Source organism: Entelurus aequoreus, linkage group LG21 (assembly GCF_033978785.1).
Source record: "Entelurus aequoreus isolate RoL-2023_Sb linkage group LG21, RoL_Eaeq_v1.1, whole genome shotgun sequence".
Classification (NCBI taxonomy): Eukaryota; Metazoa; Chordata; class Actinopteri; order Syngnathiformes; family Syngnathidae; genus Entelurus; species Entelurus aequoreus.
In genome coordinates this window covers 17992451-18010686 of record NC_084751.1, presented here as the reverse complement: position 1 = coordinate 18010686, position 18236 = coordinate 17992451, and the positions used below count along the sequence as shown (strand labels likewise).

The window sequence follows — 18236 nt, the reverse complement described above, 5'->3', positions numbered from 1 at the left end:
CTGGGATACTCCAAGGAACTTTAAACTTCCACTGCCTCTTACTAGGGGTTGAAGTGCCAGGACCATAATAGCTGAACAGACAAGAGTTTTGTCAATAACAAATCTCCAACCAACACATTTTACACAGAAATTAGGCTATTTTCAGGAAGAAGTACATCATGCCTGCATACAATACCACAACAAATGGCAATTATATGGTTATTGTCAGTACTATCAGAAAACAAAGACTAAAACGAACTACAACCAACGCTAGCAATGGTTACACTGGTGAAAATAAGTAGAGCATGCTTAACAGCCTCATGTACGCCCAAAACTAGAGAGGGGACATTTTACCAAGATATGCCTATAGGCTACTTTTTCAATTGTTTCAGATTGCCATATAACTTGGTACAAGTTTGCAATATGCAAACACGAATGAGGAATTACTTTATCATGTGATTTGGTTGTCTCCATATGTTTCACATTGCCATGACAGCCGTGCTAATGTTAGAACCCATTTCCTCAGCGTATCAGCATATTGAGAACGAAATAGGCACTGACACAACCATATCCACATAGGTTTTATTTGTCGAAAATATATTTTGCCCTTTCAGTTGGAATACACATCGACATACAGGCTAACGGGGGAAATATATTCCCGTTAGCCTGTATGTCGATATACTATATTTCGATGCAGGGGCACCGAAAAGGGGGGGTAAAGGAGACGGATTCTAGGGGCCCATGACGGAGGGGGGCCCAGAGAGGCCCCTAATGATGATGAAATTATAATACAGGGGGCCCTGTAAAAATTATTTTCATGGGGCCCCTGTTTCGATGTGTCATTGACCGGGCTAGCATGCTAAGCATTCGTTGCACGAACATACTAGCTTTGTTAGACAAGATCATAGACTGTATTGGACATAGTTTACATACTTAACAAGTTTGGCGTCAGATGAAAAAATCTTCTCTGCCTTCAATCGTCTCCATCTTTCAAAGGCATCCCCGATACAGATCCTTGTTTTGTTTTTGGGTTTGTCATGAATAAGTTGAGAATCATAACGAGGCCTTTTGGATTTACTAAGGTCTGACATGTTTAGTAACTTTACCAGTGGTAGTAGCTAGACAACCTGTAACTGGCAACCTGGATGTGACACACTCACGGACATCGAAATGAAAACATAATAGGATTTCGGGGCTGTAAATCAAATTTTGAAATGAGCATATCCGGGCTGAACTTCTGTTATCAGTTATAGAGGTATTTGAAAATAACATGATTTTGCTGCGGCTATGCTAACGCTCTTGGAGTGTAGAGCGATTTGGCAAAAAACACCCGTCATTTCTGTCAATTTCATGGCTGGCTCAAAGCGTGAACACTCTGTGATCACATACGACCGACAGACAATTCTGGATGTGGATGGACTGAAAGATGCATGTACGGTGGACGTCCTCGCTAGCATGGGAATACTTCGTGGGCTACATCGAGCGGCCTTTGTAGCAGCGGAGTCAAGTGCTAGCGGTGCCCGCCAATGGAGACGACATAAGCGGTGCGAGCGGAAGCAGAAGCGGGGATGCCGAGCGGGGCTAACAACAAAGAGAAAAGCTAACCAAAGAAGCATGGAGTCTCCGGGTAAGAAGCCATTTAAACTAGAACTAGCCGGCGTCAGGCTGGATAATCCCTGCACACATAGCAATTCTCTTAGAATAAAACAAAACTCACATAATGTTTTTTCTTTTGTGACCGTGTCAGAGGCAGACATACATTGTACTGAGGTAGCTAACTATGATGCGTTCAGTTTATCGCAACATCAAGCAAACAATCTGAATATCCCCGTCGTATCAATTCGTAGATATGGTCGAAACTATTTAAAGTGCAATACGCATAATAAACACAACATTATTAATATTGCTACTTCGGATAATTTCAACAAACAATCCTCAAAACAGCCCACTACCTATAATATGGGCTTTTTAAACATAAGATAATTATCTTCCAAAACGTTATTAGTTAATGAAGTCATTAGAGACAACAAACTTGATGTCGTTGGTCTCGCCAAAGACCTGGCTCAAACCAGACGATTTTTTTGCGCTAAATGAGGCTCCTGGCTATACCAATACACATGTTGCCCGACCTCTTAAAAGGGGAGGGGGTGTCGCACTAATATACAATGAAAACTATAATCTTACACCTAACCTAAATAATAAATATAACTCGTTTGAGGTGCTCACTTTGAGGTTTGTCACACCGCTGCCTCTCCACCTGGCTGTTATCTACCGCCCCCCTGGGCCCTATTCGGACTTCATCAGTGAATTCTCAGAGTTTGTTGCTGATCTAGTGACGCACGCCGACAATATAATCATAATGGGGGGACTTTAATATCCATATGCATACCCCATCGGACCCTCCATGCGTGGCGCTCCAGACTATAATTGATAGCTGTGGTCTTACACAAATAATAAATGAACCCACGCATCGCAACAGTAATACGATAGATCTAGTGCTTGTCAGGGGTGTCACCACCTCTAAAGTTACGATACTCCCGTACACTAAAGTAATGTCCGATCATTACCTTATAAAATTCGAAGTTCTGACTCATTGTCAACAAACTAATAATAATAATAATAACTACTATAGCAGCCGCAACATTAATGCTGCCACAACGACGACTCTTACTGACCTACTGCCTTCGGTAATGGCACCATTCCCAAATTATGTGGGCTCTATTGATAACCTCACTAACAACTTTAACGACGCCCTGTGCGACACCATTGATAGTGTAGCACCGCTAAAGCTAAAAAGGGCCCCTAAAAGGCGTACCCCATGGTTTACAGAAGAAACTAAAGCCCAGAAATTATCATGTAGAAAGCTGGAACGCAAATGGCGTGCGACTAAACTTTATGTTTTCTATCAAGCATGGTGTGATAGTTTAATAACTTATAAACGCATGCTTACCTCAGCTAAAGCTAAATATTACTCAAATCTCATTCACCTCAACAAAAATGATCCTAAATTTCTGTTTAGTACAGTAGCATCGCTAACCCAACAAGGGACTCCTCCCAGTAGCTCCACCCACTCAGCAGATGACTTTATGAATTTCTTTAATAAGAAAATTGAAGTCATTAGAAAAGAGATTAAAGACAATGCATCTCAGCTACAACTGGGTTATATTAACACAGATACGACTGTATATACGACTGATACCGCCCTCCAAAATAGTTTCTCTCTCTTTGATGAAATAATATTGGAGGAATTGTCAAAATGTGTAAATGGGACAAAACAAACAACATATTTACTTGACCCAATTCCTGGGAAACTTATCAAGGAGCTTTTTGTATTACTAGGTCCATCAGTGTTAAATATTATAAACGTATCACTTTCCTCTGGCACTGTTCCTCTAGCATTCAAAAAAGCGGTTATTCATCCTCTACTCAAAAGACCTAACCTCGATCCTGATCTCCTGGTAAACTACCGGCCGGTGTCCCACCTTCCGTTTATCTCGAAAATCCTCGAAAAAATTGTAGCACAGCAGCTAAATGAACACTTAGCGTCTAACAATCTCTGTGAACCTTTTCAGTCCGGTTTCAGGGCAAATCAGCCCTCGCAAAAATGACTAATGATCTATTGCTAACGATGGATTCTGATGCTTCATCTATGTTGCTGCTTCTTGATCTTAGCGCCGCTTTCGATACTGTTGATCATAATATTTTATTAGAGCGTATCAAAACGCGTATTGGGATGACAGACTTAGCCTCGTCTTGGTTTAACTCTTATCTTACTGACAGGATGCAGTGTGTCTCCCATAACAATGTGACCTCGGACTATGTTAAGGTAACGTGCGGAGTTCCCCAGGGTTCGGTTCTTGGCCCTGCACTCTTTAGTATTTACATGCTGCCGCTAGGTGACATCATACGCAAATACGGTGTTAGCTTTCACTGTTGTGCTGATGACACCCAACTCTACATTCCCCTAAAGCTGACCAACACGCCGGATTGTAGTCAGCTGGAGGCGTGTCTTAATGAAATTAAACAATGGATGTCCGCTAACTTTTTGCAACTCAACGCTAAGAAAACGGAAATGCTGATTATCGGTCCTGCTCAACACCGACATCTATTTAATAATACCACCTTAACATTTGACAACCAAACAATTAAACAAGGCGACTCGGTAAAGAATCTGGGTATTATCTTCGACCCAACTCTCTCGTTTGAGTCGCACATTAAGAGTGTTACTAAAACGGCCTTCTTTCATCTCCGTAATATCGCTAAAATTCGTCCCATTTTGTCCACAAGCGATGCTGAGATCATTATCCATGCGTTCGTTACATCTCGTCTCGATTACTGTAACGTTTTATTTTCGGGCCTCCCTATGTCTAGCATTAAAAGATTACAGATGGTACAAAATGCGGCTGCTAGACTTTTGACAAAAACAAGAAAGTTTGATCATATTACGCCTATACTGGCTCACTTGCACTGGCTTCCTGTGCACCTAAGATGCGACTTTAAGGTTTTACTACTTACGTATAAAATACTACACGGTCAAGCTCCTGCCTATCTTGCCGATTGTATTGTACCATATGTCCCGGCAAGAAATCTGCGTTCAAAGAACTCCGGCTTATTAGTGATTCCCAGAGCCCCAAAAAAGTCTGCGGGCTATAGAGCGTTTTCTATTCGGGCTCCAATACTATGGAATGCCCTCCCGGTAAAAGTTAGAGATGCTACCTCAGTAGAAGCATTTAAGTCTCATCTTAAAACTCATTTGTATACTCTAGCCTTTAAATAGACTCCCTTTTTAGACCAGTTGATCTGCCGTTTCTTTTCTTTTCTTTTCTACTCTGCTCCCAACCCGGGGTGGACCGCTAGCCTGTCCATCAGATGGGGACATCTCTACGCTGCTGACCCGTCTCCACTCGGGATGGTTCCTGCTGGCCCCACTATGGACTGGACTTTCGCTGATGTGTTGGACTTTCACAATATTATGTCATACCCACTCGACATCCATTGCTTTCGGTCTCCCCTAGAGGGGGGGGGGGGGGGGGGGGGGGTTACCCACATATGCGGTCCTCTCCAAGGTTTCTCATAGTCATTCACATTGACGTCCCACTGGGGTGAGTTTTCCTTGCCCGTATGTGGGCTCTGTACCGAGGATGTTGTTGTGGCTTGTACAGCCCTTTGAGACACTTGTGATTTAGGGCTATATAAATAAACATTGATTGATTGATTGATTAATGCCTTTTGACATATCAGGGCCATTTAATGATGACTTGACATTAAATTATTACATATGGCTCCTTTAAGTGTTGTACGTGCATACAAATGTTTTGAATTAGATTTTCCTCTAAGGTTATATTTTTTTTTTTTGTTGAGAAGAATTGTACCTTCTTGGGGAGCAGGTTATAGTTTGTTTTGTACATCATTTTAGCTGTTTGCAAATGCACTAAGTCGTTGAATTTCAATATTATTGATTCAATAAATAAAGGGTTTGTATGTTATCTATTTCCAACATTATGTATTATTCTAATTGATCTTTTTTGTAACACAGTTAGTGAATAAAGTGCACATTAAAGTGGAATAAATAACATGCCACTAATAGTTTTAACTTGCCACAGACTGCTCTTTTCCTACCGAAGGGTCCAAACTGGATGTGTAATATCCTCATTGAATAAAGACGTGTGCTCAAACTCGGACCAACTGCATTTAGTGACGAAACAAACACTCTCACATAAATATTGCACTTATTGCAACCATAAAGAGCAAAACACTTATTTTTTAACTTTTATACACTTACTTTAGTTATCCGCTGCACTGACAACTGCTCCCTGTGCCAAACTGGCATGTCAAAACTGGCGTGTGACGTCATGATTTACCTTTTTCTTCTACAGGGCGCACCACCCTGGTTTGTAAGTGGCTCTGTTGGCCACTTACTTAATAAAAATACTGGAGAAAGTGTGTCCCTTGAAAGCTCAATACGGAACACATACTTTTGTTTCTAAATACGGAATGATTCTGTGTTTCAAGGGATGTTTGGCAACCCTATTTAGGTAGCGTTCATGCTAAATAATCAAATTCAGTTTCTCTACTGCATTTTTTTTGCGTGTGTTAGTTCTTAAAAAGAAAATTCTGATATTGAAGTACAATTCTATGTTACTGGTAATTATAGCACAACTTCTTCAACAGTTGTATTGTTTATTTTCATCTTTGACAAAAAGATATTCAAGGGCCGTTATACTCCAAAAAATGTAATTCCGAAGTGTTTGCAGGTGAACGCATTGGACACACTGGGTCAGACGGCCTTACACCGCGCAGCAATGGCAGGCCATCTGCAGACCTGCAGGCTGTTGCTAGGATACGGAGCAGACGCCTCACTGGTATCGCTGCAGGGCATCACTGCTGCTCAGATGGGAAATGAGGCTGTTCAGCAGATACTCACTGGTAGGGTTTGGGTATTTCTGGAGGTGTGTATTTGCAGTGCTTTTGTTGTCATGCACTTCTGGCAAAAAGAGATAAGCAGGAAGGAATTTGTCATAGTGACATTCCAGTTTGGTTATTAGTTTTAGGGCAAAATGAGCTATCTCATCAGTTTCTTGTGGGTGGAAACATCACTCGGTATGTACACATAAAATTTTGTTATTTTGAATTGTCGCCTTCCTTTAGCAGATTTTCTGACCCTTTTAACACCATTACCTATCGACACGATTCCATTGGTGCTCAAAGCATACTGAATAGATACTATAGGGCTCTAGTCATTGGTTGAGCAATTTCATACGTTGTAGTTTTTAACATTTGATGATGAACAACAAGAATATCACACAAATTAGCTTGCTAACTTTTGCTGGTTGCTATGCCTTTGCTCTGGAAGCTGCAATATTATAGTTCATTGTCTCCAGCTTTTTGCATTGCCTGTTTTCTTGCTACCCTTAGTCTAGTCAGAAAATCAGCAATATTTTTTATGGTCAAAGACTCTTTGTAAGTGTATCGAAATATTTGGCCTCATTTTCTTCTGTTCTTCTCTGCAGAGAACGTTCCAGTAAGAAACTCAGATGTGGACTACAGACTTCTGGAAGCTGCGAAAGCTGGAGACCTAGACACAGTCAAGGTAGTTTAGTTAGTTGTATTTTGTATTTTTTGCAGACATTATAACATTTAGTATATGTTCACTTTGCCTTTTGGGCTTTGAAAGGCTTTGGCTGAACGTATGTTTATTGTACAAAAAAAATTATTTGCAGCATTGATTTTTTTCCTTCTTTTTTTTTTTTTTTTTACAAAGCTACCTTCCGATTGATTACTAAAACAGCCTACAATCTTTATTTCCTTTTCAGATAGAATAAGATCTAATGGCTCAAAGAGACAGTTGTCACGTCTTCTTGTCAAGCTAAGTAAGATGTCTATTAACTAGGTCTGGAAAAAGAAAATTGTATTGACGATACAGTATTTTCATCAACAGCAGTGAACCATGTTTCTGATGCAGTGTCTCACTGCAATCAACCTGAATAGTCCAGTTGTGATCAAATCGATGCCCTAAGAGTACTATTACCTGGATGAATCAGAAAATTTACAGGCTGTATTTGAAGTTATGATTTAACCTAGGTTTGTACAACTTGACATAATGAACACTATCTCAATCTTGGTGGTTTTACAGAGGAGCAAGTTACTCTCTGTCCTGTTCTTGCCTGTGGTTGTTCCTTTGTACAATATTCCTACTTTTTCATAGGGAATAGAATAAAATGGATGATTGTAGCGACTTGTCCAGTGTGTACCCTGCCCTCCGCCAAGTGCAGCTGGGATGGGCTCCAGCCCCCCTGCGATCCCAAAAAGGGACAAGCTGTAGAAAATGAATGGATGGGTTGTTCTGTGTCTGGCTTTTGGTGTGTGTGTCATGATAAAAAAATAGTTATTCTATCAGATGTTTAGGAGGGTGACTATCAGAGACATTTTGTATATTAAAGATTATAGGTAGGAAATAATGAAAGTGCAAAAAAAAAAGTTTAAATATATTTTTTATCTATTTTGTGTCATGTATATTTGGGTTTGTGATACTGTATCTCTCATTCTTTTACAGTTGAACATTAAGAAACCATGAGCCTACCCTCCCTACTCCCTGAAAAACATTTTTTCTGGAGAATATTTTTTCTTTTCTGTTCACCCCAGACTGTTTACTCTCTCACTGTAAACTCTAAAAACTAAAGTTAACCAAACAGATTTAAAAAATATTATTTTTTCTTTACTTTTTTTAAGCTGCTGTCCCTCCGCTAAAGTCTCCTGGCACCTCTCCAGGGAGAGCCACCTTACTCGTCAAACAGCCCTCTACTTTATTTCAAAAATCCAAAGATTTCTCCCATAAATCTTCCATTCCTTCTCTGCAGTCTCTGTGTACGGCACATAATGTGAACTGCAGAGATCTGGAGGGACGACACTCCACCCCTCTCCACTTTGCGGCTGGCTACAATAGAGTATCGGTGGTGGAGTACCTGCTGCATCACGGAGCTGATGTGCACGCCAAGGACAAAGGGTACGGATGACAAATAAGTCATGAAAATAAGCATTTAAGTATACATTTCAGCGTATAAGATCACTGTTACAAGATCACTGTTGTAAATGAATGGGACCTCAAAGTGTTCTATGCTTTTGCAGGGGTCTAGTTCCTCTGCATAACGCCTGCTCGTACGGTCACTACGAGGTGGCTGAGCTGCTGGTCAGACACGGCGCCTCGGTCAACGTGGCTGACCTGTGGAAGTTTACACCGCTTCATGAGGCTGCAGCTAAAGGCAAATACGAGATCTGCAAACTGTTGCTAAAGGTAGGATTTAATCTATATCTAGGGTGGTCAATATGGGCAAACGCGCCGCAATGTCCACAATCAAACCACCAAAACATCCAATTTGAAACGCACAGCAATATCGAGAAAAAAAACACACAAAACCCCCACATCTAACCACACATGCAATACAGGGAAAACACAATTCATTACATTTGTAGCTTTGTAATGTTGTTTTAAAAATGTTTTAATAATCACAAAAAGTGTACCTCAGTGTTTCTCATATAACAATGTATCCGTGGCAGGCGGCTACAAAAAAATCCAGAAACCAAACAATTCTAACATAAAGAAAAGTTTTTTTGTTGTTGTTTTTTTAGGTTTTGGAATACAGTAAGTGACACTTCACCTTGTTGTTCTTAACCATAGGGCCAAAGCCTACTGTTGGGCCGTGAGCGCCCCTTTGAGAGACGCCAAAAAAATTGCTGTTTTTCAGCTGTGGTCCGTAGGGGCCACAGCGGTACTCAGTTGTAATTAAATGTTCCACCACTTGTGGCAGTAATGACAATCTCAAGCAAACAGAAAAAGTCTGGAGCTAAAGTCACAGATACGTTTCTTTGACGCAAAAATTATGACTGAAGTGGTGAAGTTGTATTTTTATTTGTACTTTTATTGACAGTTACGATAAGAAACAAATTCATTATTATTTTAGTTCATCTATTTTAGCACAACATCATTTTATGTAAAAAAAAAGAGTTATTTATGAATCCCTTTTTATGCAGTATATTTGGTTAATACTTATTTTTCTAATCAGCCTGAACTAAGCCTAAGATTTATGTATTAAATAAATAATAATCTTTGCGATTAACACGTTTTTTCTATCATTTGACAAGGACATAAACTAAGTAGGTTTCAAAATAACTTGATTATTAATTCAATGTGAAAATTTGAGTGGGCCCCGCCCTCTTTGTAGTGCAAAAGTTGGACCCCGAGGTCAAAAGTTTTTAAACACCTGGTCTATCTTATTTGTTTTAGAATTAAGAATATAAAGTTTGAGCAACAGGCTTCCGTAGTTAGTCAGCACGCACACACACACAGTAGCATGTGTGTTGCAGGAGACCCATTGAGGAGTGCAAACTTTGTGGTCAGTGTTTTTCATAATTTGGTGAATATATGCCTGTTAGTAGAAATGCACTTGCTGTTTCATGTCAATAGTGTTTTGTTAAAATCTCCTTTGAGAAACATTTATACAAGTTCGCTCTGCTAATTTTCGTTAGCCTGTAAATGAGCTGGTCCATTGTATGTTAGTATTAAATTAGAGCTAACCTTCAGCCGTGCCAGCAACTGGAGGGTTCCAGGTTCCTTCCCCGTCTCTGGCCATCCAAGTCGTTTCCGTTGTGTCCTTGGGCAAGACACTTTACCCTTGTTCCCAGTGCCGCTCACAGTGGTGAATGAATGATAGGTGGTGGTCAGAGGGGCCATAGGAGCAAATTGGCAGCCACACTTCCGTCAGTCTACCCCAGGGCAGCTGTGGCGAGAAATGTAGCTTACCATCACCAACTGTGAATGTGGAGTGAATGAATAATGGGTTCTCACTTCTCTGTGAGCGCTTTGAGTATCTCGTCAATAGAAAAGCGCTATATAAATCTAATCCATTACTATTATTATTACATATCTATGTGTATATATATATATATATTTATACAGTCGTGGTCAAAAGTTGTAAAGACTTGTAAAGAACATAATGTCATGGCTGTCTTGAGTTTCCAATAATTTCTACGACTCTTATTTTTTTGTGATAGAGTGAATGGAGCACATACTTGTTTGTCAAAAAAAAACATTCATGAAGTTTGGTTCTTTTATGAATTTATTATGGGTCTACTGAAAATGTGACCAAATCTGCTGGGTCAAAAGTATACAAACAGCCATGTTAATATTTGGTTACATGTCCATTGGCAAGTTTCACTGCAATAAGGCGCTTTTGGTAGCCATCCACAAGCTTCTGGCAAGCTTCTGGTTGAATTTTTGACCACTCCTCTTGACAAAATTGGTGCAGTTCAGCTAAATTTGTTGGTTTTATGACATGGACTTGTTTCTTCAGCATTGTCCACATGTTTAAGTCAGGACTTTGGGAAGGCCATTCTAAAACCTTAATTCTAGCCTGATTTAGCCATTCCTTTACCACTTTTGACGTGTGTTTGGGGTCATTGTCCTGTTGAAACACCCAACTGCGCCCAAGACCCAACCTGCGGGCTGATGATTTTAGGTTGTCCTGAAGAATTTGGAGGAAATCCTCCTTTTTTATTTTCCCATTTACTCTCTGTAAAGCACCAGTTCCATTGGCATCAAAACAGGCCCAGAGTATAATACTACCACCACCATGCTTGACACTAGGGATGGTGTTTCATCTGACATCACATGGACAAAGACAAGACTTTCTGGAGGAAAGTTCTGTGGTCAGATGAAACAAAAATTTAGCTGTTTGGCCACAATACCCAGCAATGTGTTTGGAGGAGAAAAAGTGAGGCCTTTAATCCCAGAAACACCAAGCCTACAGTCAAGCATGGTGGTGGTACTATTATGCTCTGGGCCTGTTTTGCTGCCAATGGAACTGGTGCTTTATAGAGAGTAAATGGGACAATGAAAAAGAAGGATTACCTCCAAATTCTTTAGGACAACCTAAAATCATCAGCCCAGAGGTTGGGTGTTCCAACAGGACATTGACCCGAAACCCACGTCAACAGTGGTAAAGGAATGACTAAATCAGGCTAGAATTAAGGTTTTAGAATTGCCTTCGCAAAGTCCTGACTTAAACGTGTGGACAATGCTGAAGAAATAAGTCCTTGTCAGAAAACCAACAAATTTAGTTGAACTGCACCAATTTTGTCAAAAGGAGTGGTCAAAAATTCAACCAGAAGCTTGTGGATGGCTACCAAAAGCGCCTTATTGCAGTGAAACTTGTAAAGGGACGTGTAACCAAATATTAACATTGCTGTATGTATACTTTTGACCCAGCAGATTTGGTCACATTTTCCTTAGACCCATAATAAATTCATAAAAGAACCAAACTTCATGAATGTTTTTTGTGACCAACAAGTATATGCTCCAATCACTCTATCACAAAAAAATAAGAGTTGTAGAAATTATTGGAAACTCAAGACAGCCATGACATTATGTTCTTTACAAGTGTATGTAAACGTTTGACCATGACTGTATATACAGTATGTGTGTGTGTGTGTGTGTATATATATATATATATATATATATATGTATGTATGTATGTATGTATGTATGTATGTATGTATGTATGTATGTATGTATGTATGTATGTATGTATGTATATATATATATATATATATATATATATATATATATATATATATATATATATATATATATATATGGGGACGGCGTGGCGAAGTTGGTAGAGTGGCCGTGCCAGCAATCGGAGGGTTGCTGGTTACTGGGGTTCAATCCCCACCTTCTACCATCCTAGTCACGTCCGCTGTGTCCTTGGGCAAGACACTTCACCCTTGCTCCTGATGGCTGCTGGTTAGCGCCTTGCATTGCAGCTCCTGCCATCAGTGTGTGAATGTGTGTGTGAATGGGTGAATGTGGAAATACTGTCAAAGCGCTTTGAGTACCTTGAAAGTAGAAAAGTGCTATACAAGTATAACCCATTTATCATTTATTATATATATACACTACCGTTCAAAAGTTTGGGGTCACATTGAAATGTCCTTATTTTTCAATGAAGATAACTTTAAACTAGTTTTAACTTTAAAGAAATACACTCTATACATTGCTAATGTGGTAAATGACTATTCTAGCTCAAAATGTCTGGTTTTTGGTGCAATATCTACATAGGTGTATAGAGGCCCATTTCCAGCAACTATCACTCCAGTGTTCTAATGGTACAATGTGTTTGCTCATTGGCTCAGAAGGCTAATTGATGATTAGAAAACCCTTGTGCAATCATGTTCACACATCTGAAAACAGTTTAGCTCGTTACAGAAGCTACAAAACTGACCTTCCTTTGAGCAGATTGAGTTTCTGGAGCATCACATTTGTGGGGTCAATTAAACGCTCAAAATGGCCAGAAAAAGAGAACTTTCATCTGAAACGCGACAGTCTATTCTTGTTCTTAGAAATGAAGGCTATTCCACAAAATTTGGGTGACCCCAAACTTTTGAACGGTAGTGTGTATATATATATATATATATATATATATATATATATATATATATATATATATATATATATATATATATATATATATATATATATATATATATATATATATATATATATATATATATATATATATATATATATATATATATATATATATACTGTATGTGTGTATATACACACATGTATATAAATATATTTATACATATGTGTATATATATATATATATATATATATATATATATATATATATATATATATATATATATAGATATATATATATACACATATGTATAAATATATTTATATACATGTGTGTATATACACACATACAGTATATATATATATATATATATATATATATATATATATATATATATATATATGTATATATATATATATATATATATGTATAAATATATTTATATACATGTGTGTATATACACACATACAGTATATATAAATATATTTATATACATTTATATTTATTGTCATGTCTGTTCATGTTTTTGTTTTGGTCATGCGTCATGTCTGTTTATGTTTTTGTTTTGGCCATGTGTTTGTTTTTTGGACTCTTTTTAGTTCCTGGTTGCACTTCCTTGTTTGTTCGTTTTCATAGCAACTCATTAGTTTTCACCTGTCTTGTCACGCACCTGTTTCACGTTTCGAGTCACGCACCTGTTTTCACTGATCACGTCACTATTTAAATCTGTCTGTTTCTGTTGTTCGTCCTGGCGTCCTCACACATTCACACTCCTGCCACTCTGATGATCCATGCTGCTCTTTTTCATGTTTTTTCTCATACCAAGTAAGTTTTGTTTATTGAGACCACAGTTAGTGTTTTTGTTTCTTTGTTCATAGTTTTTGTGCCCACGTGCATGTCTTTTGTTTCTTAGTCAAGTTTGTATTTCCGCCTTTGTGCGCGCCATTTGTTTGCTTCCTTTTTTTGTAGTTTATTAGTGTTAAAAAATAAATCATGTATTTAAATTCACGCCTTGCCCGCGCCAATTTTCCTTTGCCTTCCGGAGAAGCAAACCCCAAGAAGCAAGTCATGACAGTAGGACGCCAGCAGAAGAGTTTCTCCGCAAGAAAATTGGACAATTTTGACGAGGCAGCGTGGGAGGTCCTCCGCGCGATGGAGGAAGAGACGCTGCGTTATTCCTCCGGGAAGCGCAGAGACCTGATGTGGGGGCCAGATGGAAATCTGGTGCCATTGAGCTCCAGTTGGTCTGAGGACGGCGCTGCGTCACCGCAGTCCCGGAAGCGCCGCTCCAGACCAAGGACATCAGGGAAGGCGAGCGGACAGCATGCGGCGCTGCCGCAGGCTCCTCACACTCCGGGCGGAAGCAGGTTGCTGCCAGCTCCGCAGCTCCAAAATGACATCACAGACCAGGATTTTTTTTTCTGAACTCTTTTTCTTTTGATCACCCGCCCCCAGCAAAAGACTCTAAGTCCAAGATAGAGCATTATCAGGACATGTTTTTACAAATTAGAGCATATCAGTCACAGTCACCCAGTTTTCATGCCCGCCCCCCAGAACTCAAGCCACGCCCAAGTCACACAATTTTTTTTTTCACCCACTCAATCCCAGGAAGAAGAAAGACTTTTTGGACAGTTTGGAGGTGAAGATTCTGCCCCCCTCCTGACCTCCCTCCACCCACCCCAAAAGACGGTTCCAGACCGCAGGGAGCGCGTCTGGGATCCGCTCCTTGAGGGGGGGCTAGGGCTGGGGACTGTTCAGGTGGGGTCGTTCTTCGGTCTGCCAAGCCACAGCCTCCAGCTCGGCCACCACCACCTGAATTTCGTCACGCCAAGCCACAGCCACCAGCACGGCCGCCACCACCAGTCTTTCGACCGGCCAAGCCACAGCCTCCAGCTATGCCACCTCCACTTGCACCACGCCAAGCTCCACGCCAAGCGCCACCAGTCGCAGCTCCACACCAAGCGCCACCAGTCGCAGCTCCACGCCAAGCGCCACCAGTCGTAACTCCACGCCAAGCGCCACCCGTGGTAGCTCCACGCCAAGTTCCGCTACCTGCTCCACGCCACCAAGTGCCGCCAGTCGCAGCTTCACGGCGCCAAGTGCCGCCAGTCGCAGCTTCACGGCGCCAAGTGCCACCAGTTGCAGCTTCACGATGCCAAGTGCCGCCAGTCGCAGCTTCACGACGCCAAGTGCCGCCAGTCGCAGCTTCACGACGCCAAGTGCCGCCAGTCGCAGCTCCACGACGCCAAGTGCCGCCAGTCGCAGCTCCACGACGCCAAGTGCCGCCAGTCGCAGCTCCACGACCCTAAGTGCCGCCAGTCGCAGCGCCACGCCAAGACCAAGACACACCATGCCAAGACCAAGTCCAAGACCCCCCATGCCAAGACCAAGTCCAAGACCAACCTCGCCAAGACCAGGACCAAGACCCTCGCCAAGACCAAGACCCAGACCCACGCCAAGACCCTCGCCAAGACCAAGACCCTCCAAGCAGCCAAGACCCTCCAAGCGGCCAAGACCAAGCTTCGCCGCCGAAGTGCCACGCCAAGCTTCGCCGCCTGCTTCGTCTGATGCACCCGCACCTGCGTCATCTGCGGCTTCCACGCCTGCAATGACGACGACGCGCCTGCCTCTTCGTCTGCCACGGTTGTGGCCACTACCTGGTCGTCCGCCACGCCAAGTGCGCCCACCTTCGTCGGCCACACATGTGGCCCTTCCCGGGTTGCCCACCTCGCCTGTGGCGGCGGCGTTCCACTCGCCGCCGCCACATGACTATGCCTCGGCAGATTCGGGGCCACTTGGCCTGGCGACCCACCGCCATGTCCCCCTCCCGCCCTCCCATGACTCTTGATCCTGTTTTTTGGACATCTGGGATCTGTCCGTAAGGGGGGGGGGGGTTCTGTCATGTCTGTTCATGTTTTTGTTTTGGTCATGCGTCATGTCTGTTCATGTTTTTGTTTTGGCCATATGTTTGTTTTTTGGACTCTTTTTAGTTCCTGGTTGCACTTCCTTGTTTGTTCATTTCCATAGCAACTCATTAGCTTTCACCTGTCTTGTCACGCACCTGTTTCACGTTTCGAGTCACGCACCTGTTTTCACTGATCACGTCACTATTTAAATCAGTCTGTTTCTGTTGTTCATCCTGGCGTCCTCACACATTCACACTCCTGCCACTCTGATGATCCATGCTGCTCTTTTTCATGTTTTTTCTCATACCAAGTAAGTTTTGTTTATTGAGACCACAGTTAGTTTTTGTTTCTTTGTTCATAGTTTTTGTGCCCACGTGCATGTCTTTTGTTTCTTAGTCAAGTTTGTATTTCCGCCTTTGTGCGCGCCATTTGTTTGCTTCCTTTTTTTGTAGTTTATTAGTGTTAATAAATAAATCATGTATTTAAATTCACGCCTTGCCCGCGCCAATTTTCCTTTGCCTTCCGGAGAAGCAAACCCCAAGAAGCAAGTCATGACATTTATATACATGTGTGTGTGTATATATATGCATATATTATATATTCTATATCGATTCTTGGAGTCAAGATTCGATTCTAAATCGATTTTGTCTGATTCAACGCGATTCACGATTCAAAAACGATATTTTCCCGATTCAAAACGATTCTCTATTCATTCAATACATAGGATTTCAGCAGGATCTACCCCAGTCTGCTGACATGCAAGCAGAGTAGTAGATTTTTGTAAAAAGCTTTTATAATTGTAAAGGACAATGTTTTATCAACTGATTGCAATAATGTAAATTTTTTTTAACTATTAAATACACCAAAAATATGACTTATGAGATGCGATGCAAGTGTAAGCCACTGTGACACTATTGTTCTTTTTTTAAATGTTTTATAAATGTCTAATGATAATGTCAATTTTAATCACTGCTATGTTGAAATTGTAACTACCGTAATATTGATAATGTTGTTGATAATATTAAATTTTGTTTCACTACTTTTGGTTTGTTCTGTGTCGTGTTTGTGTCTCCTCTCAATTGCTCTGTTTATTGCAGTTCTGAGTGTTGCTGGGTCGGGTTTGGTTTTGGAATTGGATTGCATTGTTATGGTATTGCTGTGTATTGTTTTGTTGGATTGATTAATTTTTTTTTTAAAAAGAAAAAATAAATAAATAAATACAATTTAAAAAGATTCGATTTTTTAAAAATGAGAATCGATTCTGAATCGCACAACGTGAGAATCGCGATTCGAATTTGAATCGATTTTTTCCCACAACCCTAATATATATATACATATATATATATATATATATATATATATATATATACATATATATATATATATATATATATATATATATATATATATATATATATATATATATATATATATATATATATATATATACAAACCCTGTTTCCATATGAGTTGGGAAATTGTGTTAGATGTAAATATAAATAGAATACAATGATTTGCAAATCATTTTCAACCCATATTAAGTTGAATATACTACAAAGACAACATATTTGATGTTCAAACTGATAAACTTTTTTTTTTTTGCAAATAATCATTAACTTTAGAATTTGATGCCAGCAACACGTGACAAAGAAGTTGGGAAAGGTGGCAATAAATACTGATAAAGTTGAGGAATGCTTTTCAAACACGTATTTGGAACATCACACAGGTGAACAGGCAAATTGGGAACAGGTGGGTGCCATGATTGGGTATAAAAGTAGATTCCATGAAATGCTCAGTCATTCACAAACAAGGATGGGACGAGGGTCACCACTTTGTCAACAAATGCGTGAGCAAATTGTTGAACAGTTTAAGAAAAACCTTTCTCAGCCAGCTATTGCAAGGAATTTAGGGATTTCACCATCTAAGGTCCGTAATATCATCAAAGGGTTCAGAGAATCTGGAGAAATCACTGCACGTAAGCAGCTAAGCCCGTGACCTTCGATCCCTCAGGCTGTACTGCATCAACAAGCGACATCAGTGTGTAAAGGATATCACCACATGGGCTCAGGAACACTTCAGAAACCCACTGTCAGTAACTATAGTTGGTCGCTACATCTGTAAGTGCAAGTTAAAACTCTCCTATACATGGCAAACAACGTTTATCAACAACACCCAGAAACGCCGTCGGCTTCGCTGGGCCTGAGCTCATCTAAGATGGACTGATACAAAGTGGAAAAGTGTTCTGTGGTCTGACGAGTCCACATTTCAAATTGTTTTTGGAAACTGTGGACGTCGTGTCCTCCGGACCAAAGAGGAAAAGAACCATCCGGATTGTTATAGGCGCAAAGTTGAAAAGCCAGCATCTGTGATGGTATGGGGGTGTATTAGTGCCCAAGACATGGGTAACTTACACATCTGTGAAGGCGCCATT

General features: G+C 40.6%; 1 protein-coding gene across 6 annotated transcripts in view; it reads left to right on the top strand.

The window, feature by feature from the left end:
* Positions 1–18236, top strand: part of LOC133638459 (poly [ADP-ribose] polymerase tankyrase-1) — a 312114-nt gene that overhangs the window by 249955 nt on the left and 43923 nt on the right. For all 6 annotated transcript variants that reach the window (XM_062031088.1, XM_062031089.1, XM_062031094.1 and 3 more), the window contains 4 exons: positions 6234–6405; positions 6990–7069; positions 8337–8482; positions 8605–8770. In XM_062031088.1, the coding sequence (XP_061887072.1) occupies positions 6234–6405; positions 6990–7069; positions 8337–8482; positions 8605–8770 (564 nt within the window). The remainder of the gene's footprint in view (positions 1–6233; positions 6406–6989; positions 7070–8336; positions 8483–8604; positions 8771–18236) is intronic.